At 38.1% G+C, this 27422-nt stretch overlaps 1 protein-coding gene across 6 annotated transcripts in view; it reads left to right on the top strand.

The window, feature by feature from the left end:
* Window positions 1–26040, top strand: part of SMAD2 (SMAD family member 2) — a 77730-nt gene extending 51690 nt beyond the window's left edge. For 5 of the 6 annotated variants that reach the window (XM_045459069.1, XM_045459065.1, XM_045459070.1 and 2 more), the window contains 9 exons: window positions 276–365; window positions 1424–1617; window positions 2714–2848; window positions 5646–5720; window positions 16172–16225; window positions 17423–17635; window positions 20576–20713; window positions 20925–21069; window positions 25479–26040. In XM_045459069.1, coding sequence (XP_045315025.1) covers window positions 276–365; window positions 1424–1617; window positions 2714–2848; window positions 5646–5720; window positions 16172–16225; window positions 17423–17635; window positions 20576–20713; window positions 20925–21069; window positions 25479–25602 — 1168 coding nt within the window. In that variant the 3' untranslated portion in view covers window positions 25603–26040. The remainder of the gene's footprint in view (window positions 1–275; window positions 366–1423; window positions 1618–2713; window positions 2849–5645; window positions 5721–16171; window positions 16226–17422; window positions 17636–20575; window positions 20714–20924; window positions 21070–25478) is intronic. The other variant, XM_045459071.1, reaches the window with a different exon arrangement.
* The last annotated feature ends 1382 nt before the right edge of the window (window positions 26041–27422 follow it).

Raw genomic sequence — 27422 nt, 5'->3', positions numbered from 1 at the left:
ATAGGTATGATTTCATTAAGCTAGAGAGCATTGGTGTTCACATTTTTAAAACATAATCATAACTTATCTGGAGTCACATGTTCCATTTTATTGGCTTCCTTCATATAGAAAATATAGAAACCAGCACTAAAAGCCCGTGAAAAAGTGAAGCAATGTATATATATTTTCTGGGTGAAGGAAGTATTCTGTACATTTTCCATGTTTTACATCATGGTATTTTGAATAACCATGCTTCCATGTTCACATCAATTTTTTGTTTTTCAATTTATGCACAGCACTTGCTCTGAAATTTGGGGACTGAGTACACCAAATACGATAGATCAGTGGGATACAGCAGGCCTTTACAGCTTCTCTGAACAAACCAGGTGAATATTCTGCCCTCTATGGAATCCTAGCAGTCTTGGGGCGGGGGGGCTGTTTTGGAAGACCTGTAAGGGGTTGCTCAGTATCATTTTGCCTAGGATGTTTCCTTAATGTAAATAAGGCATGGCATTTAAAATACCTGCTTGCCAGTATTAATGATATATTAAATGTGTCAGCTGCTGTTTTGATCAATGAAATTCTACTTTTGAATCTTCTTTAAATTACTGCATCCCCTAAGGAATAGGAACTTCGATAATAACTCTATTCTCATTTGATTTTGAGACTAGATTATAATCTGTTGTTGGCCTAATTTTTAAGTAGATACCTAACCAGTTTTTGCTAAATTTCTTGCTATCATCTAAACTCATCTTCTTTATACTAATAAGTACGTAGTTATTTACCAAGCCCCTCCTATCACAATTCACGCTAGGCTAACTCATTTTTATGTTCTCTTTTTTTTAAAGTCACCTTATTCTCTTTTTGAGTATTTTGGTGTATGTCCATTTCATCTCATCATACTCATCACCATCTGCATTTATGTGTGAGCTGTAGGTATATTATACCTCGGTCCTCAAAACAGTCACAACTGGGTAATGAGTTACATTAGATTGAGTAAGTTACTTTACATCATTGTTGGTACTTCCCATTCCTCACACTAGTTCCTTTTTTTGATAACTCAGTCACCTACATATCAATGCCCTTCAAAGCATCCCTAAATAAGAGTTTGATTTACTCAAGATAGAAGTTGACAAAAAGTTTTTCGAGCAGACTCTATGATCCTTTTTTTAAAAAACTCAATTTCTTCCCAAGTGGTTAGCCATTCATTGACATCTGAGTCATTTACGTAGCCTATTTATGAGAAACATCTGTAGCGTGGTGCTGCTTGCTTTTATATCCGACCCATTAAATAGTACATTTTTCTTCCTTGTACTCACTAAAACTAACTAAATGTCTGTCATTCCTTTCCTTATGCTCGTACTGTATTAATTTAGCCCAGTCAGCTGCGCCTGTTTTTTTTTTTTTAAAGTTCCCACGTTTCTTTCCCCTTGCTTCTCGACAGGTCTCTGGATGGCCGTCTGCAAGTGTCTCATCGAAAAGGACTGCCACATGTGATATATTGCCGATTGTGGCGTTGGCCTGACCTTCACAGTCACCATGAACTCAAAGCCATTGAAAACTGCGAATATGCTTTCAATCTTAAAAAGGATGAAGTATGTGTAAACCCTTACCACTACCAGAGAGTTGAAACACCAGGTAGAAAAATTAGATTTGTTTCCTTGTTTTAAATTAAATGCTTGAACTTAAGTAAATGAGGCACTGCTATGTAATTGCCCCTGGGAAGTTTTGGTGTAAAATTGCAATAAATTACCTGAAATTTAGTGTATTATTTGGTAATAATTAAAACTACTTTTAAAACGTTTTAAATATGGGAAAATAAACTTGAGAGGATAAGAGATGTCAGTTTCTTGAGATAGCATACTATTTGACCTCAAAATTACATATCCAGAAAATTCTTTTTTTTTTTTTTTTTGTAATGTTTATTTTTTTTTTTGAGAGAGAGAGTGCACATGCATGGGATTATGAGAGAGGGAGGGGCAGAGAGAGAGAGGGAGACACAGAATCTGAAGCAGGCTCCAGGCTCTGAGCTGTCAGCACAGAGCCTGACGCAGGGCTCGAACCCACGAACTGTGAGATCATGACCTGAGCTGAAGTCTGATGTTTAACCGACTGAGCCACCCAGGAGCCCCTATTCAGGAAATTCTAATCTCCGGATTCACAGTCTGGTTGGAACTAAACTGATACACCTCTCTACCTGTCTGCTGCCTGAGCTGTTTTCAGTCATTTTATTCTTTAGTATTTTCTTTGAAGCACTTTAATGGTATCATCTGTATCTAAGCAGATTGTGAAATGCACAGCAAGACTTTTAGTTTACTTAGTTAGCTGCATACTTGAAAATTTTAAAATTTTCAATTTCAGTACAGCTATGTTTCTAGAAATGGCCTAAATCTGACTGCACAGATCTTCCTGCAACTTTTCCAATGGGGATATATGAACTCTTACGGTAACATTATAGTATTACCAGAATGTCCTTGTTCCTCAAAGTACAGGATAAATTGAAACTTGGAAATTTAGATTCTGGACTCCATGGCAAATTAAAACCAATCAGATTTGTCAATTTCTTAGGAACTAATATAAGGCCAAATGGATGGGCCCTAAATTTTAAAAATGAAGCAGGCTACTTCCTTTTTTGTGTGTGTGAGTTTTTTTAATAAAGGTCTGGTCTGTCCCCCTTGCCTGGTGCCCATCCTCTGCTCTTTGCCATTAACCTGGGTTCCGTTTACTCTTTCAGTTTTGCCTCCGGTATTGGTGCCACGGCACACCGAGATCCTGACCGAACTGCCTCCCCTGGATGATTATACCCACTCCATTCCAGAAAACACTAATTTCCCAGCGGGAATTGAGCCACAGAGTAATTACATCCCAGGTATTTTCACCTTCTGAATCTCCTGAAAATAGATAAACAGATTTTGTTCATAAACATTCACATACTAGTAAATTGTGATTTGACTTAAAAAAAAAAAAAAAAGCTTCTGGATTTTGAATAGAAAAATCTGCTTTGTTGGTTGATTATTTTGTGAAATGTATAAGCCTCGTACTTTAAACACTTTTGTCTGGAGAAAAGTTTTACTTTATATTTCATTTTCTTTTGCAGTGGCTTTAATCAAAGTACTGTGAGAAGCAGAAAAGAAAAGATCTTAGTAAGTTTGTCTTAGTTGTTGAAGCTAAGAGAGATGCAGAATGTGAGCAAAATAACTTGTTCAGGAAAAAGGTATTCCTGAAGCAGGTGTAACTAAAAACCACCCAAATAATCATTTTCATAGATAGCTTGATAATGTTAAAGAGAAAAGTACTATGCCTATAGAAGGTAAAATATTTGAGTTCCTACAGATGTAGCAACACTGCTGTACTGAAAATCATAAATCCTCTAATTTGGTTCTTTTTCATCTGGGCCCCAGTCACCTCTGCTGGGAAGTGAATGAATTTAACTACGTGGTTCTCAAATCCTGCTCAGATTATTGTAGTACGTGATCTAGTAATACACCACAACACACTTTTAGTTTTCACTGTTCTTTTAGGAGAACAACTAATATTTTCTTACTTTCTTACTTTGTGTTTCCCTTTTTTTGTTTTTTGGGGTTCCCCCCCCAGCAGAAATTAAAGGTACCATATTCAAATGGGGATGAAGCTATCCATTGGATATTTTAGTGTCTCATTTTTTTTCTCCTTTTGTAACAGCGTCTCCATTCCACTCTTATTTTCAGTATACAACAAAAAATACATAAGGAAGTTAGTTTCCAGTACATTTAAAAAAAGATCTCTTTAATATGTCTCATGGAAGAAATACTTGTTCGTTGACAATTTAAAGACATAAAAAGGATTTTTAAAAATAGCTAAATTTAAGGTAGAAAGTGTTTCCTGATTGTTTTAATGTGCATAATTTTTTTTTTTTTTACAATTATTTTGTTCCAAAAGAGGGCTTAAGACTGCTTTTTAGGTTGCTGGGAAACACACTTTTTGAGAAGTTAAGAGGGCAGGGCCTAGAGCCGGGTGGAATGCGAGGACCAGCAGGGGAGGGCAGGACTGAAACAGGTCACTCACCAGGGAAGACTTGGCCGGACATGGTTGTGTGTGGTGTGGGGGGCACATTTTAAGTCTTTGATGTGGGAATTTGTATTATTCAACAATACTAGGAAACCGAGACGTAAGCATACAGTCTTGTAAGACACCTACCCGGTAATTATTTGGAAGGCTGTTAATCAAAACGGTTAGTGGTTTTTCCTTGTGGAGATGCTTGGGTTTATTTTCCTTTCTTTCTTTGTTTAGATTTGGTTTATTTTACAAAGTAGCAAATCAAAAGTGGATCACACCTATTTGCCTTTCTGAACAATGGGGCTTTACCCAGCTCCAGCTGACAGTGAAAGTTAAGGGTTCACTTTTTGTTCCACTTCAAAGGAAATTTTAGTATTTTCTCCAAAATGATAATAGCTTTATTATTTATTATTTTATACATAATAATGGAGAAAAGCAAAACAGGATAAAGTATTTAAAAGTTCTGTATTTCTTCCTGTTTAGACCTTTGAGACATGGATGGTTAAACTGGCAAAGCGTAGCTCTGTTTAATTTTATTAGCTTTAACCTTTAAGGTAGTGCATATTGATGTGCATTAGTCTTATTTTTGTGTTCTTTATTGCTTGAGCATTTGAAGGTATTTTATTCTGAGAATTTCATCAGTAACACTTTTAAGGTATTGACACTTAATGAAGAGTTTGAAACTTCAGATTTGCAGTTAGCATGTTGAAGGGAGAGTGTAAAGGGTTAAACAAAGAAGCCCTTTAACTCACATTTTCTCCCTCTCCCTTTTGATAATTACATTATCTTGAATTGCTTAAAACTATCCAGCCATCTAAATGTTAAACTGTTGATAATCCCTTAAACTTAGTTTTCCTCCTTGAAATTATAATTGGTAAAATTATAGAAATGTATTTATCTTACACGAAGCCTATTCAGCTCTTCAGATGCCTCCTGAATGTAAACATCTTGTTCATAAAGCATCTTGGAAATGGCACATTAGAATCTTACTTTTCTTACCTTCAGGGAGTATTTTACCTCAGGTTTGTGCAGTAGTCTGTTTGGATTTAAATTTCTGCTTCAAACACTCAGGATTTACTGGTTAGAAATCCCTGGAGAAGTATACTTTGTAGGTGAAACTCAAGCGAGACCAGGCCTGAACCATATTACCCTATTTTACCCATAGAACCTAATGTGAGCCCGTAGTACTTTGTAATCTGAAATTTCATACGTGTGGTGTGTCCTTTAATCACCTCTTAGGTGTAACCCATCGATGATGGCCATTAGTTTAAAAAAAAAAAAAAAATTGTAGGTACTAATGTCTTTGAAGCATACTGATTCAGTACTGAGGCATCTTTGAAGTTCTATTTTTGGCTCTTGCCCCAGAAAATATACATATGGGAATGAGCCAGATATGTAAATAATAGCTAAGAAAATATGCCTAGAGAGCTTGATCATATTACAAGTAGGCTTTAAGGATTCACCTATAAGATTTGGATCAAAACCTGAATTTTAAGCCCTTAGTCCCAAATATTGCTTTTTATAATAATGTTATATAATATTCAGAGTGATTCTTTGGTTATCTTTGGTAGTAGGACAAAGGTGGTGAGATGAAATTGCAACTGTGCTTGATTTGTTCTGAACTTTTGTAGAAACGCCACCTCCTGGATATATCAGTGAGGATGGAGAAACGAGTGATCAACAGTTGAACCAAAGTATGGATACAGGTAAAACTTACCTTTCAAAATTCCTCAACAATGAGATAATATGTTTTTGTCCTGTTTGGAATCCACAAGAATTATTTACAGCTCTTTTTTTTTTTTTTTTTTAATGTTTATTTTTGAGAGAGAAATGGAGCACAGGTGGGGGAGGGGCAGAGAAAAAGGGAGACACAGAATTTGAAGCAGGCTTCAGGCTCTGAGCCATCAGCACAGAGCCCGATGAGGGGCTTGAACTCATGAATAGTGAGATCCCAACCTGAGCCGAAGTTGGATGCTTCACCAACTGAGCCACCCAGGTGCCCCTTATTTATAACTCTTAAATTTAGAGAAGTTGGGATATGCATCAAAAAAAAGAACCTTCTAGGGGCGCCTGGGTGGCGCAGTCGGTTGAGCGTCCGACTTCAGCCAGGTCACGATCTCGCGGTCCGGGAGTTCGAGCCCCGCGTCGGGCTCTGGGCTGATGGCTCAGAGCCTGGAGCCTGTTTCCGATTCTGTGTCTCCCTCTCTCTCTGCCCCTCCCCTGTTCATGCTCTGTCTCTCTCTGTCCCAAAGATAAATAAACGTTGAAAAAAAAAAAATTTAAAAAAAAAAAAAAAAAGAACCTTCTATGTTGATACAATCATATTTGAACCATTGAAGGGAGGGCCCTCTTGTCAATGAATAATTAACACATGCTGCTGTGCAGAATAATTGTTACCGGTTTCTCTCCTTAGATTAAATGAAAATTTAGAAACCCTCAAATACTTTTCTTTTTAAGTATTCTGTACTTCTGTTTAAAGTTTTAGTTACCCGATGAAAAAACGTGTTTGTGATGAAAAACCATAATGAACCCAGTAACAGATTTTCTGAGGAATTTGCAAATGGGGGATGAGGATCAGCTTTTCAGTACTCCATTTTTTTTTTTAAGTTTTTAAAATGTTTTTTTTTTTTTTTTTTTTTCAACGTTCATCTATCTTTGGGACAGAGAGAGACAGACAGAGCATGAACGGGGGAGGGGCAGAGAGAGAGGGAGACACAGAATCGGAAACAGGCTCCAGGCTCTGAGCCATCAGCCCAGAGCCCGACGCGGGGCTCGAACTCACGGACCGCGAGATCGTGACCTGGCTGAAGTCGGACGCCCAACCGACTGCGCCACCCAGGCGCCCCTAAAATGTTTATTTTTGAGAGCGAGTGAGCATGAGTGGGGGAGGGGCAGAGCGAGGGAGAGAGAATCCGAAGCAGGCTCCAAGGTCTGAGCTGTCAGCACAGAGCCCGAAGTGGGACTCAAACTCATGAACTGTGAGACTGTGACCTGAGCCGAAGTTGGACACTTACCGGACTGTTCCACCCAGGTGCCCCATTGTGCTCCTTTAACTTAATAGTGAGTTCTGAATGATAGTAGGTTGTTTACACAAAACACCTTGTACCTGACCAGATTCAGTTAATTCTTAATTTTTAGCTCTCCGCTCCAGATGCAGTGGAGAAAAAGTTTCAGCATGTAATAAATATTACATGTCAAAGCCTTAAAACAGTTCTTCTGCAATAGAATGTATAATCCATCAGAACTAATTAGGTTGCCAGTGAGGTAGTTGTGGTGACATGGTAATTGTCTGATTTCCTCTGTTTCTCCCTGTCTGCAGTCTTAAGGATTGGATACTTTAGTATCACAGCCTGTCAAATTACACCATCAGTTTTTCTACACAGTTTATACTAAAGCATTCTGTAGTTATGATAATCTAAGTTATTTTTACATGAATTAGCATTGACGGGAGTGGGGGGCTGGGGACTGGCTTTCACAATGATTCTGTTGTTCACATCTTTCCATTATTTAGACTCCCAGATGAAGAAGCTTCTCCTGTAGCAGATCATACTTGTAACTGTTCAGAGTAGTAGATAACCAAGAAATGTAGATAATCTAATGACCACTGGAAATAACAGTGCATCTTCATGCACACTGTCTTACTGCACACGTTATTTGGCTTTCCAAATACATCTTCCTGTTAGGCCTGTATGCCAAAGATCTGTATTCTTGAACCGGTCGTGTTCCTTTTTGCCCCATGATGGACAACTGCCACTGTGACATTTAAAAGTGAATGCCAGGAAAAGATGCTCAACATCATTAGTCATCAGGGACATGCAAATCAACAGCACGGTACCATACCACTTCACACCATTACATTGGCTAAATCAGAAAGAGACGATAACAAGTGTTGGTGAGGATTCGGACAAGTCGGGAGTCTTCATTTGTTGCTGGTGAGAATGTAAAGTGGTTTGGTTGCTTGGGAAAAGTTTGTTGTTCTTTAAAAAGTTAAATATAGAATAACAATATGACCCAGCAATTTCACTCCTAGGTATATACCCAAGAAAATTGAAAACACGTCCACGCTAAACTTCTGCACAAATGTTCACTTAGGTATTACCCATAGTAGTGCAAAAGTGGAGGCCACCCAATTGTCCATCAAATGATGAATGGGGGGCGCCTGGGTGGCGCAGTCGGTTAAGCGTCCGACTTCAGCCATGTCACGATCTCGCGGTCCGTGAGTTTGAGCCCCGCGTCAGGCTCTGGGCTGATGGCTCAGAGCCTGGAGCCTGTTTCCGATTCTGTGTCTCCCTCTCTCTCTGCCCCTCCCCCGTTCATGCTCTGTCTCTCTCTGTCCCCCAAAAAATAAATAAACGTTGAAATGATGAATGGATAAATGAAATGAGGTGTGTCTGTATGGTGAAATATTATTCAACCGTATAAAAGAATGATGTACTGATCCATGGTACAACAAAGATGAACCTTGGAAGCGTTATATTAAGTGAAAGAAGCCAGACACAGAAGGTCACAAGGATTCCAGTGAGTGCATGAATCCCTATTTGATCATAGGGCTGACACGGGAGGAGCGATGAGGTGCAGATAATCATTGGTTATGATAAAGGTCCAGTTTGAGAAGGAGAGAAGAAGTGAAATCAACTACAACGGATTCAGTGTTTCGGGGTCTTGCTTTGAACCGAGGCTAATATTTCTAATTCCGTTACAGTGGGGAGATGGTACTTTTTCCAAATGATACATGTAAGTTATTTCTCGTAATGACAGTGTACATACTTGATTCATGAGGTGTCAAAAGTTGGTTCAACCTCCAGGCTTCTACCCACTATCTACTCCTCTCTCAGCACTGTAGTGAGTTCTGACTGATGCAGGACCCCAATTTAGAGCAAAATTGAACTCTCCTTAAACTCTGGTTTTTTAGAATTGTGGGAGTTTTCTGGATACTTCCTAGATTTCTAACTTAATTCTATTACAGCCCAAAAGAACATGCACGATTTCAGTCTTTGGAAATTTACTAAAATTGTTTTATGCCACAGCGTGGCTTATTTGTAGAGATAAGAGTTTCATGTATAATTGAAAAGAAGGTCTGTTCTGCACATGTGATGTTCTCGACGTCATTTCGGGCATGCTCAGTGGTGGTGTTTAGATCTTCCTAATCCCCTCTCATTTTTCTCTACTTGTACTGTCAGTAATGGAGAGGAGTGTTAATGTCTCCAACTCAGATATTGGATTTGCCCTTCTCTTCCTGTAGGCCTGTCAGTTTTTGCTTCATGTATTTTGAATCTCAGTCATTAACAGGTGCACATTTAAAATTATTATGTCCTTCTGATGAATTTGACCCTCATTATAAAATGTGTCTCCTGTTAACATCACCATTTCTTATTTATTTCATTGGTTGTATGGTAGATTTTTCATCCTTTGAGTTTGTTTGTATCGTTGTGTTTAAAATGTGTCCCTTGTGGACAGCATTGTATGTCCTACTCTGTCAGTCTTCGTCTTTTAATTGGAATATTTAGTCTCTTTTTATTTCATGTAATTATTGCTATCATTGGGTTTGGGTTACCAGTTTGCTGTTTCTTTTCTATTTGTCCCATCTGTTTTTTGTTCCTCTGTTTATAATTTGCCTGCCTTCTTTCAAATTCATCAAATATATTTATGTTTGAATCCATTCTATTCACTCTCTTGACTTGTTAACAGTAGCACTTAGTAGTATTCTCTCAGTGTTGTAGTGATTACAGTGCCAATTTGGTCACCTTCTCCTTAGCTTGTTAAGTTGTAATATTTTACAGCTTCCTGTGCAGTGTAAGCATTTTACAACACTAATTCCATTCACCTACCTCTGTTATTTGTGCTTCTGTCGTCCTTTATTTTACTTACACGTGTGTATAATCCCTGAAGGGTGTTATTTTTGCTTTAGACTTTGAGGTGGTGGTTTCTTTAAAGGGTTAAAAAGTAACTTTTTGTGTTTACCTACATATTTACCATCTCTGCCCACCCTTCCACTTCCCTGGACACTTGTCCAGTCATTCTGGTGCCATTTGTTGAAGAGACATTTCTTTCTCCTGTTGATTCACCTTGGCACCTTTCTTGGGAGTCAAGTGGTGTATAAGAGGGTCTAACTTTTGGTCTGCTGTTAAGCCAATTCAGTGAATTCATTTCAGATCATCTATTTTTCAGTTTTACAGTTTCCAGTTTAAAGTCTTCATCTGGTAATTCCAGTATCTGCTTCACATGTAGGTCTGCTTCTGTTGTCTTTTATCTTTTCATTAAGGGTCAGTCTTTCCTGCTACCTTGTATGTCTCATGTGTTCTTTTAATTGGATGCCGAAATAGTACTAGAGAGTCCCGTAGATCACATTCTCCCTTGGAAAGCATTCCCCTTTTCTCTCTCTGGTTGCTAAGTTGAGGAGCTGATCTCTTCCACACGATGAGGAGTTGAGTTGGATGCATGATGATTTAATGTTTTAATCAAATCAGATCACCACAGGCTTGAAAGTAGGGGCAGCCTCCTCCCTCGGCAGGTTTTCAGATAGGAGTGTGGCAAGACTGCAGGACCTCTCACTACTTTCCAGCCCCGCCCACAACTCCCCCTGCTACCCTGTCCTCAGCTAAAGACCTGTGGGTTAACACTGACTGGCGAAGAGGACTACGTCCGTGCTTGGTCTTTCAGATTCCATTTGCCTGTGCGTGGCCATTAAAATGTTACTTGGTTTTTCCTTTGGCAAGCCCAGTCCTGTGTGTGTGTGTGTGTGTCCCGACTTGGCGGATGCTCTCAGTGATGAAAATGGTTCCTACTCTCTGCTTACATAGGAAGACTTCATCCGCCTCTGTAAACTAGTTCACTTAGGCTTCATAAATAGATCTCCAGCTTTTTGGTAGCTCTAAAGAAAAATATAATTTTTTGTGTGTTTCCGGTATTTTCTTCTGGTTAATTTAGGATCCAGGGTTTTTCTCCATCTTCTACATTCTAATTATAAGGGAAACCCTGTAGAAGTTATTAATAAAACAAAAGAAAAGCACCTTTGTTCTCATCATAAACAGAATTCATTCTCATTGAAAACTTGAAAATGCATATAACATAATAAAGAAGCACATTTTTGAGCTGGAATTGACATATTACAAGTGTCTTTTTTCTTTTTTTGCCTTATCTAATGTCTCTACCATTTTGTGTCAAATACAGGAGAATATTTTACAGATGAACTTATGCTGCAACATTTTGAATTCTGCAAGTGGGTGTTCATTATAAAAAATTAAAGATAGGTTAAAAAAAGAAAATACAGACATTCCATGTAATTTACATCATCCAGCAATAATTATTCTCTTAATTTTAAAAGGTTCAGTGTTTACAAAGAATAAAAATAAAACAACATTGCAGTGAACGTCATAGAAAAAGAGCTAAAAAGTGAGAGAAATATGCACCTAGGATGTCAGATTCTAGACCCCTCATTCTTGACTGCTGCACTAGACTTCTCTGGGCTGGTTTCATGACATAGGGAGAAATGAGATTAATGGCTGAGGTACGACTTGCTTGGTAATGAGGTGTAGAGCTAAGGTTGAAGGAGTTACCCCGACATGATTCCCAGTTTCCTGAAAGGTTTGTGAAAGTGATTGGTCTGTATTCAGTAAATTAGTTCCTTTTAAAGCTTGCTTTTCAGCAAGTGTGGTATAAAAACAAAAGAGTAGATCATTTTAGTTCTTCAGGGTTTTCACTGTAATATAAAAGCAAAGACATTCAGGTGATTAGTTCTTCAGGGTTTTCACTGTAATATAAAAGCAAAGACATTCAGGTGAAATGGCCTTAAGACCTTTAACTGTCCTTTTGTATATGCCTTTTGAAAGAATAATTCTGTTTTTGTTGTTTCATTTGAGATCTGTTCATTTATGGTTGACTAATACACTTGAACTTACTAATATATCTTCAGCCATTAATTTTGCTTAAGAAATCCAAACTAATACTCCTCAAAAGAAATTGCAAGATAACCCTGAACATGTAATTCATCTCATACCAAATGAATTCCATTTGGAGCAAACACTTAAATGTTAAAGATGAAACCCTCTAAGTTTTAGTACATGACACTGAGGAATTTCCTAAATAATCTGAACGAGAAATACACAAGATTTAAAACCATCAGAGACAATATCGACAAGTTTAAATTAATAAAATTTAAAATGTTACTACCACACACCTATGAGAATGGCCAGAATCCAGACACTGGTGACGCCAAAATTGTACTTTCATTGTACTCACTTTTGCTGTGAACCTACTGCTCTAAACCTACTGCTAGTGACAATGTGGAGCACCAGGAACTCTCATGCATGGCTGGTGGGAATGCAAAATGGGACAACCCCTTTGGAAGACACATTTTGGCAGCTTCTTACAAAGCTAAACATACTCTTATCTTATGATCCAGCAGTCCCACTCCATGGTGTTTCCCAAAAGAGTTCAAAATGTATGGACACACAGAAACATGCATATGGATGTGTATAGCAGCTTTATTCACAATTGCCAGAACTTGGAAACAACTAAGAGGTTCTTCAGTAGGTGAATGGATAAACAGACTGTGGTACATCCAGAGAAAGGAGTATTACACAGCGCTAAAAAGTAATGGGCTACCAAGTCATGAAAAGACGTAGAGGAACCTTAAATTCGCAATGCAAGTGAAAGAATCCAAAGTGTAAAGGCTACATACTTTATGATTGCAACTCCATGACGTTCTGGAAAAGGGAGAACTGTAGAGACAAGAAAAAGATAGGTGATATCTAAAGGGCTCGTGGGGAAGAAGAGATGAATAGACCGAGCACAGGGGATTTTTATTTTTTAGGATAATACATGGTGAATATATGTTATATTCTTGTTAAAACCCATAGAATGTACAACTCCAACAATGAAACCCTAGTGTAAACTGTGGGCTTTGGGTGATAACGGTGTGTCGGCGTCATTTCCTTGATGGCAACGAATGAGCCATTGTGCGAGGTGCTCGTTGCAGAGGAGTTTGTCCGTGTGTGTGTGTACATGGGTATATGGGAGTTCTTTGTACTTTCATTGTACTCACTTTTGCTGTGAACCTACTGCTCTAAAAAAGTAATGTCTGATTTAAAAAATTAATGTTACCTTGCAAGCTATGTCAAAAGAAACCAGAAATGCGGGGAAATAGTTGCAAATGAATGACCAGTCTTAATAACTGATTTCAAAATTCATTTATTTTTTTCTAAAGTTTATTTACTTAGAGCGCACGCACGTGGGGGCCGGGGGAGTACAGAGAGAGAGGGGGAGAGAGAATCCCAAGCAGGCTCCTCTCTGTGCAGAGCCCGACGCAGGGCTTGATGGCACAAATTGGGAAATTATGATCTGAACCCAAATCAAGAGTCGGATGCTTAAGCCGACTGAGCCACCCAGGTGCCCCTGATTTTGAAATTTAAAACCACTTATAAATCAAGAAGAAAAGGATGGTAGGTAATAGGAAAATGGACAAAAGTACACGAACGTGCTATTTCTAACAAAAATGAAAATGAAAAGAAACTAGAGTAGCCTCTTTAACCCTATCAAATAGGCAGGCGTCAGAAGGTAGAGGCGCAGAATGAAGATACGCTAGCTCGTAACTTGTGGGACCAATCATTTGGGGAGGTACTTTGGCACTTGTAAAAATGTAATACGTGTTCTTTTTGATCTAAAATTTCCTCATTGAAAAATGTGTCCTACAACTACAGGCAAACTTGTATGCAAAGATACACAAGTATTCCTCTAGATGCTTCGGCTTCCAGTACTACTAGAAACCACTGCCTGAATACTGAAGATACTTACTCTCATTACTGGAAGTCGCAGACTTTAGTGGCAGTGTGAATATATGAGTAGCTAATTGGTTAATTATCCGTTAATCTGCATCTTTAAAAAAAGTTTCTGATAAATCGTTAGCTTATGTTAACATTTACACATTTTACGAGTGATTACAGTGAGCCATTCTTTCTAGATCTGGTCACTTTTGCTAAGTGACAAGTACTTAATAGAGGAATCAATAGCTGAAAGATAAGAATACTTGGGCAGTTTCTTCCATTTCTCATGGTAGCTTTGTTTATTTTATACCAGCTTCAGGAAACGGTGAGTTTTAGTTCATTGTTCTAAATATATTTTGACCTTTCTTAGTTGGACCTGTTGTGACTTGCCAGCAGATTTTTCAAACTGAAGAACAAAAAAAGAACTCAAGAACTTAATTTTTTGTTTGGGAAGACGGTTCTGTCTTCAGAAAAATAATTGTCACCTGTTCTCTATTTTTGGTTCATCAGTTTCTTTGGGGGTTGCCATCTCACCTGTTGCCGCCTGGTATTTTGTCCTGGTTATAATGGCGTGGGGGAGGGGAGACCTGCGCGAGGCTGGGGTCTCACCTGTCTTATTCTGCATCTGCACTGTTGCTGTGTTGTTTGAAGTGTGGGGGCTGTCCCCAAACGTGAAGAGAAGATGACCAGAAAACACAACATATTCTGTAATTATAAGATTGCTTAACAGCGTTTACGACAAATGCGCTTTAAAATGTAATTGCATGGAATTGGGTGAAGCAGTCTCTGAAAGATTCTGGTTTTTTTCTTCTGTGTTTGTGTATTTTATGTATCTGTGCCCCCTCTCCTTATTGTCTTGATTAGGTTTAACCTGTTTGCCTAAAACAGGAAGAAATGGATAATTTTCTAAGAAAATGTAATTTATCAAAACTGACTCGAGAAAATAGAGCTGTCTTAACAGTGAACTTTCATGGAAGGAAAAGAGAAATGTCTTAGGGTAAACCCTAGAAAATTGTTAGCTACAGACAATTTTACACAGGCATTCTATCAAACTATTAAAAATGCTTTATTACAATGCTATGTAAACTGTTACAGAGCTTAAAAAAGACATAAAGCTTCTAGATTGTCTCCATGAGGCAGTATAACATTGCAGTTAGAATGTAAATCCACAGACCAGTATTGTTTGAGATTATTGATGCAAAAATGCTAAATAAGGAATTTTATCTCTCATCCCCAAATCAGCGTCCTACTTAATGGGAAAATATTAGAAGTATCCCCTGAAGGTTAAGAGTAAGTCAGGAATATCCAACTGTCACAACTGTTTTATCGAAGTGTGACATATCCCAAAATGATTCACGAATTAAAACACATGATCGTTTTTAAAAATTCTGCTTAATCAAAATTAGGAAGAGTCAGTCTTAGGACAGATGACCAAATATTTACAACCCATATCATAAAAGGACTAATACCCTAGTACATAAAGACCCTTGTATAAATCAGTGAGGGTGATCAACACCACTGTAGAAACATGAGCAAAAGAAGAGAGTGTTCACAGAAAGGAAATGCAATATGAAAAAATTTAATAAAGCTGTTCCATGTCACTTATAAGAGAAAAACAAATTAGAACTCTACTTGTTAAAACCATGTTTTCACCTGTCAGTGATAACACATCAGCATCCTGTCACCATTTATGTTGCCACCGGGAATGTAAACTGGTACCACCTCTATAGATGACAGTTTTGGCAAAATCTATCAAAATTATGGATGTATAACCCTTTGACCTGGCGGTTTCTCTTAAGAGAATGATATGATTGGAAGTATGCAAGATGTACAAGATTAGTCATTGCAATCTTGGTTCATAAATCAGAAGATCGAAAATAGTCTGAGTATCCATCAATATGGGATCATAATACACCATAATGTAAGATTATGCAGCTTATGTTGAGAGAGAGAGAAGGAGGAAGGGAGAGGAAGGGAGATAAATAAGGAAACATCAACATCCTTGATAAAGTTCGGTAGTGAAAAAGCAAAGTTCAGAATGGTTACCATTTGTGTATAAAAATCAGGGTGGAAGGGCACAAAACAGTATATATTTGCTTGTGTGGCTCATAGACTTTGTGGAAAGGTACACAAAGAACTGGCAACACTGGATGCCTTTGGGAAGGAGAACTGGGCGGCTAGAAGCTACGGCTGCTCATACGCTCGTACCTTTTATATATTGAAGCCTCCAAAATTAAATTCACATATCACAGTTGCCTATTTTGAATTGTTAGGATGTAAACTATCTGTATTATTTGTGATAGTTACAACCAGATGCAACCAGTTTTACAATTATTTGGTCAGAAGTTCTGGAAGTACTTGCAGATCTGTTACAAAATTGACTCCTTTTGTTTCAGGATCTCCAGCAGAACTGTCTCCTACTACTCTTTCCCCTGTTAATCATAGTTTGGGTAAGTGGCAAATACTTCCTCTTCCCCACACTCCCCCCCCCCCATTTTATAATATATCTGTTAATCAAATGTCTTCTCTGAAAATTATTTTTCATATACATGAGAAACAGATCTCAATGAATAATCAAATGATTGTTCAAATTAGTGCTTTTTAAAAATGATAATTTGCCTTAATACTATTAAAACTCAATACTATTAAAACCTCAATACTATTAAAACTGTTAATACTGTTAAAACAGTATCAAACCGAATAAATCTTTCTATCCATGGAAATCATATTCTTTATGGAAAGTTTTATGATATATTATGGCTAGATTATATGGGTATGTTTATTTTATGATATTTTGTAATAGCAATTACTAATATAAAAAGGTGTGTGTCTGTATATATACACAGACACACAGTCACAATATGCATGGGGTATGGAAGATCGCGTGTGTGTGTACATTGTGTAGTTTATCCTTGGCCTTCGTTTTACCTCAGTATTTCCCAATTTCTCTGCAGTTTCTACACATGAGGAGTTTATTCTACAAAATGTTCATGATACTCCTTGGGTCTTTTAATCAAAATTACAGAAGTTAAATTCATGTGGTCCATGAAATATGTAGATTCTTTTGCTTCCATATTCTGTTTCTACTTACATGCCTTTTGTGTTTTATTACTTTCTGTTTCTTGTATATGCATGGGTTTTCTATTTGTGTAACTAGGGTAACTCACCGAGAATCTCATGTTAAAATAGACAATGTCAAAAATACGTCGTATTTTGTGTTCTGTGATTATGATAGAATTTTTCTTCTTGTGGCGTTTGACTCAGTCCTTGCTCCGGCTTTATTCCACTTTATCCTACGAAAAATTAGTTTTATTATGTAGGTTGATTTACTTTACCCGTGATGGTTTTATATTTGAGCAGGAACTAGGATTAAACTACTAGTAGAACATGACCCCCCAGAAAGTCTAAAAAAGATGTTTGAAGATTAGATGACCGAATGAGAGGGGGGAAATTTGAAACATTGAAAATCTGGTATGATCTAATGGAGACTGGAGTCTGTGGTGTAGATGTTAAGTCTGCTTCCTGAGCTGCAGCCAGTTTAGGCTGGCATAGAGCACGTACAGATATCTGATGATATTCAATCTTTTCTTGGCTTGAACTGTTCACACAACATTTCTTGCTTTTATGGGTTTGGTTTTTTTCCCCAGATTTGCAGCCAGTTACTTACTCAGAACCTGCATTTTGGTGTTCAATAGCATATTATGAATTAAACCAGAGGGTTGGAGAGACCTTCCACGCATCACAGCCCTCACTCACTGTAGACGGTTTCACAGATCCATCCAATTCAGAGAGGTTCTGCCTAGGGTTGCTCTCCAACGTCAACCGAAATGCCACCGTAGAAATGACAAGAAGACATATAGGTATGTGTTTTTACCTTGTGTCAAGAACCAGTGCCGTATACTCATAATGTGAGCATCGTGCAGTTTGCCACATCAGAAGACTGTGTGCAGAAACGCCTGCCTTGTCTCTTGTCAGTGTGAGTGCACAGCTTCGCTGCTTTAATAGATCCGCTGCTTTAAGAGATCTGCAGACTCTGACCTTCGGCTTCTCTTTATTTGGCACCCTTGGTTCCGGGAAGTCCTTCGATAAATGCATGTTAAAATTACTTTGCTGCACCTCTACCAGCCATAAAAGTGTCCTGTTCAGATTTTTGAATTATAATTTTAACAAACCATGACTTTTTTCCAGTCCCCTAGTATTTCCCCCTTCAGGGAATTAATATACTAAATAATTAAATCTGCTCACCCTTAATCTAAAGCAAGATACTTTATTTTATTATTAAAAAATTTTTTTAGTGTTTATTTTTGAAAGAGAGACAGAGTGCGAGTGGGGGTGGGGGAGGGAAGAGAGAGAAGGAGACACAGAAACCAAAGCAGGTTCCAGGCTCTGAGCTGTCAGCACAGAGCCCGGTGCGGGGCTCGAACCCATGAACCTTGAAATCATGACCTGAGCTGAAGTTGGACGCTCAACCAGCTGAGCCACCCAGGTGCCCCCGAAGCAGGATATTATAAATAAGAACTACTATTTAGTACATAGGTCAAAAAATAGTTCAGAGGCTCTCAAAATGTGGTAGTCCCAGACACCCTTTCAGCAAGTTCGTGAGGTCAGAACTTCTTTCATAATGGTACTAAGATGCTATTTGCCTTTTTTTCACTCTCATTCACTCATGAATGTACAGTGAAATATTCCAGAAGCTACAAGGCATGCGATTTTGCAAGAGATTACATGTAGAATCTGATAAGAATCCAACTTTCTTCTCTTAAGCTAGACATTAGAGAGATTTGCAAAAATGTAAAACATTGCTGTTCTCACTAATTTGGGGGGGGGGGAGGGGAAATAGTTATTTTTCATAAACATGTTATTTATATTAGTATTTAATAGATGTATTATTTAGAACTTTAAATGAATTATAAATTTTTTTGAATCTCAGTTTTAATATCTAATGTGCTAAGTTTCCATAGATGCAGTCCACATAAACAGCAACTCTTTGAGTCTCCAGTATTTTTTTTGGCAATGAGGTAGAAAAAGTTTGACTAATATAACTGAACATAGTTCTCATTTCCTTAAAGTAACCTCTTTTAACAATAGTTTGCTTCAGTTTCTAATGAATTAACCCTCACCTCTTGTGAGAAATAATGCTGGTCACTAAAGAGCGAGTATCATTCCGCAAACGTGCTGTAACTTAAAGAGGTCTGTTAATGTTGCTTTGTGTGGAATTTCTCAAATCTTGCTTGATGTATAAATTTTGTGTAATCTTAGGTGTCTTGTGGGTAAGGAAGGCTTCTGAGTACCCACCCTACGTTAACTAAAATAATTCTGGTTTTGCCTGTGTTTTAATTGGGGTTCTGCATAAAAATTCAAGGTTTCCTCTACCGTATTTACTTCTCTACATAATTTTAGGTTGCCGTAATTATTGGATCTTTTTACTTTCAATTTCTAACTTATTGGGTGGTTTTGATGAGAGACTATAGCTTGGAAAATCTCTGCTTTTTGGATTTAATCTTTTCCTGATGGTCAAGTGTATGTTTGGTTGTTTTACAAATATTCTGTGGTCACAAGAGCAGGACATCAGATTCTGTGTTTATGTATTAAATGTTTTCTTAGTTTTCATTTGCTGTGTAACATGTTACCACACGCTTGCCAGCCTGAAACAACACGGATTTATGATGTCACAGCGTCTGCAGGTCAGGAGTCCAGGCGTGGGTTAGGAGTCTCCTCAGGATCTTACGAGGGGAAATGATGGCATTGACTTTGTCGTGTCCTCCTCTGGAGCTTGGAGGGCCTCTTCCAAGCTCACATGATTGTCACAGGGTTCACTTCCTTCAAGTTACAGCGGCGAGGTCTTCATTTCCTGCAGACTGACAGCTAGAAGCTGTTCTCAGCAAGTGGGTGTCCCCTCCATTCCTTGCCTCACAGGCCCTTTGTCTTCACGGTCAGCAGCCGAGAATCTCTGGTGTTGAACCCTCTCACTCACACTTTGAATCACTTTCACCAGGGACAGCCCCGTCCTTTTTAAGGGCTGGCACCTGATTAAGTCAGGCCTGCCAAAAGAGGACCTCCCTTTCTTGAGGTCAGCAGATTTGAGACCTTAATTACATCCGAAAAATTCCTTAACGGCAGCACCTAGATTCGTGTTTGACTGAATAATAGAAAAGATGTCTGCACACCAGGAGTGAGAACCTTAGGTGCTGTCTGAGATCTCTACCTTTCACAGTTGGTTTTTTAAATCCTTCTATCTCTAATATTTTGTGTGTATTTGTCCGATACTGAAAAAAGTATATTAAAATCTTCCAGCATAATTTTTTCTCCCCTAGTTCTGCTTATCTACCTAGGGATTTGGTGGTCACCTTAATATAATTGTAAAAATGGCAAATGACACTAACTTCTTGATGATTTTATTCACTTTTTTCTTAACCTTAGTGGCATCTTTAAGGAAATACAGTCTATTATAACGAAGGCATATTTATCCAAACAGTTAATTCCTTTAGACTTAACTCCATTTATTTTGCGTGTTTTAAAATAATATATAATTTGTATGGAATTCTTTACGTGTACTTTTGTACATCGTTTACGTACTTTTGACAAGCGTGTAATTTTTCAAATCAATAAAATCATTGTTAAAAAATCCTTGGAAAAATACAGAGTGGTATGTTTCAATGTTAGACCTCAGAAAAGCATTGCTATGGAAAAGGTTATCGAAATACCTTCTATCATTTTAATCCTCCTCCAAGAAGACTCTCCCAAAGTCATACTGAAACAGGAGATGTTATGAAACTAATCCCATATGTATTTTGTTTTAGGAAGAGGAGTACGCTTATATTACATAGGTGGAGAAGTTTTTGCAGAGTGCCTAAGCGATAGTGCAATCTTTGTGCAGAGCCCCAACTGTAATCAGAGATACGGCTGGCACCCGGCAACAGTGTGTAAAATCCCACCAGGTATGGATGCATCTGTGTCGGCAGACCTGTTGTGTCAGCGCGCTGAGCTTCTCTAGTTGCTATTAATTTTAGGAATCAGGAGATGATTGGCGTCCTTGCATTTTAAGATCTGTAGCCCCTTTAAAATTATTTTCTTGATCATGATATTCTTTTCACACAATTTTTTTTTCTTTTTTTTCTTTTTTTTTTTTTTTACTTTTTTCAATCGTAGGCTGTAATCTGAAGATCTTCAACAACCAGGAATTTGCTGCTCTTCTGGCTCAGTCTGTCAATCAGGGTTTTGAAGCCGTGTATCAACTAACTAGAATGTGCACCATAAGAATGAGTTTTGTGAAAGGGTGGGGAGCAGAATACCGGTATGAAATACATATTCAGTTCTTCAGTTTCCACAATGTTTGATTCTTTTCTCCCGCATTCTTTGTATCTTCTGGAGTTCATACGGATCTATTTTCCTTAAGGTTATGGAGTCAGCAGAGCATATGCAAAATCACAAAAGGGAGTTGGAGGTCTCTACATTCAAAACTACTGCCAGTTCCTATGCTGGCAGTGTAGAAGACAGAATTAGAACCTGTGCAGACATGCTCTGTAACGTAATGCAGGGTGTTAAATACCATAAAAGGGGTATATTTGAAGGCTATGTCAGTTCATGGAAGGAGAGGCGCTTTCACTGAGGCTCTGGGAAGGCTTCTTCTGATAGAGATGCCACATGGTCTGGATTCTGAAAGATGCGTAGGATTTCAGTTAGGGGTTGAAGGGTTGGGCCACAGTGATCCTGGCAACAGAATCCAGTTCCGTGTCGCTGGAGTATGGAAGGTAAAGGAGAAGGCGGCTGGACAGACAAGTTGACCAGTTGAATATAAGGTTAGGAGGTAGAACTTTATTCAGTAATAGAAGGGGGTACTTGTTAGGGGCCAGGCACTGTGCTGTGTTTTTTGCTTTTGTTTTTGTTTTTTAATTTTATTTATTTGTTTGTTTGTTTATTATATAATTTATTGTCAGGTTAGCTAACACCTAGTGTATATGGTGTGCTCTTAGCTTCAGAAGTAGATTCCCGTGATTCATCACTTACTTTATAAAACACCCAGTGCTCATCCCAACAAATGCCCTCCTCGATGCCCATCTCCACACACACCCGCTCCCCGACCCCTGCCACTCCCTTGATCCTCAGTTTGTTCTCTGTATTTAAACGTCTCTTATGGTTTGGCTCCCTCCCTGTTTGTAACTGTATATTTATATTTATATTTATATTTATATTTATATTTATATTTATATTTATATTTATATTTATATTTTTCCCCTTCCCCATGGTCTTGTCCTCTGTTTTAAATGCAATATCTCACTCATTTCAGCATAGCTAAGAATTAACTGTTTCTGTTCCCTTTTTTTTTTTTTTTTAAATAAGGTTGCAAAAAGTGGTTCAAACGAATGCTTATTTGGAAATAGGCTTAGAAAAGATTTGATAATTTGCCCAGGGATGCGCTGTAAGTGGCGGAGACGGGGGACCTGACGAAAGCTCTCCTTGACTTTTAGCCCCCTCTCCGAAGGTAGTAGTAACAGTCACGTAATTAGGTTTGACAAAGGCTAATGTGTCAGCAGGGGATAAGATAGATTAAGTTATTACCAAATTAAACAGTGGATTGAATTCCACATCAGAGAAAGCAAAGACTTCCTCAGCATAGTTAAGGCTAGAATTTTAAGTAAAATACTTAGCCTTTCTGCTGCTCATACTCCTCACTCTCTGAACGCCTGCGTATGAAAATACTCATATAGTGTAGTAATAGTATTCCTGTTTCGTCCAGTAGTTTGGGCCCTTCTTCAGAATGTATTTCATTTCATTTGGACCTGATTCTGTATCTTGAACAAATTTTGGGAGGTGTGTGCCTCTTGGGATCATGAGACTTGAGGTCGGCTGGTCAAATGCTTTTATAAGAAATATATAGTGTGTTATATGTTTATATCCTAGAATGAAGACTTGTCATTATTTTGTCCAAGTTCTGTTGGTAGAATAATTAATTTTGTGACTTTTCTCTTTTGTTTTAATCATTTCCCTTTTGACATATGATGCCTTTAAAGAATGCCGAGTTCCTTTTTGCCTTGGACTTAAATTGACCTGAGTTGATATTAAAATTTAAATTTAAATGTTTACTATCTGATACCAGGCTTTTAGGTCACACATTTTTTTTCTTCAAAAGATTAGAATATTACAGAACATGGGAGCAGAAATTTAGCGGAATTCAATGTGAACTGTAGAGCTCAGGGAGAATTCCACATATGTCCGTAGGTCTCCTGCTAACCACAGCTTTAATTGGTGGAGAGAGGTACTGCCCTTCATGCGTGGCGGACTCTGCCGTTCATTAACTCAGAGAGAATTTAAAATCTGTAATTATGAGAAGCAGTAACACACAGTATGTTTTTATTTGTATAAAGTCCGATAGATTTACCTTGGGTAATAAAGTAGTTTTCTTTAACATTTCCTTTAACAATAATGTCAAATACTCCTATCTGTGAACTATTGGCAGTTACCAGGAACCTTTTATCCTTATTGACAGTGGAGCTGAGGAGGTAGAGCTAATGGTTACATTTCTAAAACTACTTTTCAGTTTCTTAAAATGCCAACATGTTTGCCAACATTTAAAAAAAAAAAAACAAATCAGGAAGTATCATGAACAGGAAATACAGATGTGCAAAGAATTGATACTTAATTGAGAAATATACCTGAGCTCAGTGGATTGATACTGAAGTGAGTAAATAGGGGGATAAAGAAGTTTTTGGGTGCATTTCTGTGCCCAAATACGTATAGTAACAACCTTCTTAAACCTACTTACTTCCCATTCAGTGACCCGGATTAAGAATTATTTCCTAAGGTTAAACTAATCTAGTAATGAACGATCTAATTCAAAACAAACTGAGAAATACCCAGAAGTCCACAAATGATGGGATCAGAATTAAAAGGGATCCTGGCAAAATCCTGCAGAATGCCTGATCTGAGGGAGAGATAGAAGGCAGGGGAAACTTTATGTGAAGAACAACAGAGAACAGAGGGGAAAATGAAGAAGGGTCAGTCTTGCCTCTGCCTCATGGATAATGTGAGTGAGCTTGTGAAATGTGCCAGTGCAGTTTTAGGCTGCATCGACCAAAATGTAGTATCTAAGTCAAAAGAAGACACTGAGTCTGTGCAGATCAGATTTGAGACTGTTGTATTGTGTTCCGTGTGTCATGTTTTAGGAATGATCACATATCAACATGTCTTAGTGTACGTCTCAGACCCTGAGACAAGGATTCAAATGCAAGGAGTTTGTTCAGGAAATAGAGGAAACACTGGTAAGGAAGGAGGAAGTAGGGAAGTGAGGTAGGGGAGGGAAGGCGGCCAATACCATTATTAAGCCATCTACTATGTTGGGTGGGTCATTAGAGCTTTTTCCGCCAGAGAAACTTGGGAAATAGTAACGAATGTACAGAATTATCTGACCCAGAAGGAAAGGAAACTGGACATTTAAATGCCAACCCCCCTGTCATTGGTTGAGGGCTGCTCCAGGGAGGTTAGTTTCCTAGCACTTGCGGTCTGATACACGTGTGGCCAGAGCAGAGAAGTTCTCAGGCACCGAAATTCAGATACATGCAATTGGAAGTTGGCTAGAGAACACTGAAAAATCCAAAGGTGCTAGTGGGGCACTGACACCATCTGCTACAGAAAACCACATCCTTTGAAATACAGTTTTAAATTCATTGAGCATGTGTCGCCTGGAGATGAAGAGTTGATAATGGCCTTTTCCCATGTTTGAAGGGCTGTCCTGCTAAGAAGCAAGCAGACTCACCAACTTACTGTATATAATAAATAAGAACTAAAATCAGTATGTGCAAGTGACAGGATGTCATTGAACAATTTGTAATTCCCAGAGTCTCCCATTATGTCGAAGTACTAGAGGTGTTTCTTATTAAAAGCCTACATGATGTTTCTAACAGGGATGTTTTTCTTTGGCTTTGTCAGGGAAAAGCTGAACTCCAACTCTTAACATTCTGTGATAAGCTTAGGTCAGAATTCTGTTTTGTTTTGGTATACTTGAAATTTGAGCCCTGTTCCATTTAGACTTTCTTTGGTATTTGAATATCCTCTGTTCTATGGTTGAATAGTAAGTAAGGTATATTCTGGTTTGCTTGGGGGCACTCTGGTTGGAGTCTCTTGTCCTAGCATGGTTATTAATAGTGACTACATTCACTCTTTTTTTTTTTTAATATTTATTTATTTTTTAGAGTTAGAGAGAGAGAGAGTGCACGTGCGCGCAAGCGGGGGAGGGGCAGAGAGAGAGAGGGAAACAGAATCTGAAGCAGGCTCCAGGCTCTGAGCTGTCAGCGCAGAGCCCGACGCGGGGCTCGAACCCACTGTGAGATCATGACCTGAGCAGAAGTTGGATGCTTGACCAACTGAGCCACCCAAGCACCCCTGATTTCCTCTTAAAGGTGTCTCATTTTGGATGGTAAATAGTCAGGTCACCCTCCTAATTTTAATCTGAGGAGAAAAGGATGTTTTTGTTGATCTCTTTAAAAGCAAAAATAAAATAAAAAGTCATTAGAAGTATTTTGTTCGACTTTGAGGATTAAATCGTTTTCAAAGTAATCGCTGTCCAGACTGAATGCTTGTTCAAAAGGATGTAGGTTTTAGTATATACAGCTTTTTAATTTATCTGAATTCCTAATGCATGTAGCTAACTAAACATAGCCATGTTCTTTTCATTTCATAATTATTTTCTTGTATTCTCTTAAATAGAAGGCAGACGGTAACAAGCACTCCTTGCTGGATCGAACTTCATCTGAATGGGCCTCTGCAGTGGTTGGACAAAGTGTTAACTCAGATGGGATCCCCTTCAGTGCGTTGTTCAAGCATGTCCTAAAGCTTCGGCACCAGTCAAGCGCCATCAAAAGACTTAATGTAACAACTCTTCTGTCATAGTATTTGTGTGTGGTCCCCACGGACTGTTTACTGTCCAAAAATTCCAGAGAGAAAACAGCACTTGAGGCCTCGTCAATTAAAGCACCTTGTGGAATCGGTTTCCTATATTCGAATATTAGATGGGAAAATTAGTGTCTAGAAATACCCTCCCAAAAAGGAGAAAGAGAAGATTTTAAAGACTTGACTGATGTCTTGTTGGGCATAAAACTGAGTGTCCCAAAGGTTTATTAATAACAGTAGTAGTTATGTGTACAGGTAATGTATCATGATCCAGTATCACAGTATTGTGCTGTTTATATACATTTTTAGTTTGCAGAAATTAGGTGTGTGTGTGCTGCTTCTTGATTTAGGCAAGCCTTTATAAAGTTACAGTACCTAATCTGTTATTCCCACTTCTCCGTTATTTTTGTGTGTCTTTTTTAATATATAATATATATCAAGATTTTCAAATTATCATTTAGAAGCAGATTTCCCTTGTAGAAAAACTAATTTTTCTGCCTTTTACCAAAAATAAACTCTTGGGGGAAGAAAAGTGGATTAACTTTTGAAATCCTTGACCTTAATGTGTTCAGTGGGTCTTAAACAGTCATCCTTTTTGTGTTACTGCTAAATCTCACTGTAACGAAACTTTGCAGAAAATCTTTCCAGACCTCTTCTCCGTTCCCGCTTTTGCCCTGATACCAAAACTGTGTAGCATGACATCCATCACTAAAATGGTGGCACTGATACTGCCAGCACCAGTTAATTCTGGGGCACAGTGCGAATTCATACGGAATAAACCCCTCCGTCTTGCAGCGAATTTCAACGGATAGTAATTGACTTGCGTAACCAAGCAGTCTGGTGATTTATCCTTGCACCTCATAAAAACGCAAATGGCAGTATAATTGTTTTCAGGGATATGTTACAATTATTTCACTATATTTATCCTTTTTTTTTTTTTTTTTTTTTTTTAAAGCCAGTCTCTAGATACAAACACTTTTTTTTAAAAGCTATTTTAAAATCCTTCAATAGCGGACCTAGGGCTCTTTGAGTTTCGTGTGATTTAGTTACCAGGTTGTATTATGAACTGGACCTTTTTGTAAATGTAATTGCTTCTGCACAATACCCACAAAAGTGATGCTGAGGTATGATCAGCAGATAAGGGCCATTTGTTTTTAAAGTATGTTGTATTAAATTTATAAAGTGTTATTTTACCTAATTGTGAATTGAGAATTTTAAAAATTGGGGGAGAAGCAGTTTAGCAAGCTTTTTTAGCTTATAATTACCTACAGTCGGAGGTGTTCTTAACTAATCCTGAAAATGTGGTTGACTATTATACCCGCTGACGTTTTATGCTCTGCCATGAGAGGAGGTTCCAGACGCTCTGTTTGTAGTCCATGCAGCAGCAGATAATCCTTATGTCTAATGTTAAGTCTGCAGTTTAAACAGTTCTTGTTTGCATCTCTTTAGAAGTGGGAAACAGCCACTCCTGACCCCCTTCTAGTAAATTTTCATATTTTTGAAGATAGACACCTTTGGTACTTGTTCTTTGAAAGCATATTTAGCTGTCTCTGTAGGTATCCTTTTCAGGGCTCTCAGTATTTGATTGTTTTCTATTAGATATTCCCCCATTTTCCTGTATTTGTGCGTACATGTATGTGTTCATGTAAACCTGGTATGGTAATTTTTTATTCTTTCAACGAATACTTACTGTTCACCTGTTACCTGTGCCAGGAACTTTCTTTGCCTTGGGTAAAGGTGAACAAGACAAATCTGGTCCCT

The sequence above is a fragment of the Leopardus geoffroyi genome, chromosome D3 (assembly GCF_018350155.1).
Source record: "Leopardus geoffroyi isolate Oge1 chromosome D3, O.geoffroyi_Oge1_pat1.0, whole genome shotgun sequence".
Lineage (NCBI taxonomy): Eukaryota > Metazoa > Chordata > Mammalia > Carnivora > Felidae > Leopardus > Leopardus geoffroyi.
The sequence above is the reverse complement of the archived record's forward strand: the minus strand, read 5'-3'. Positions and strand labels throughout refer to the sequence as shown.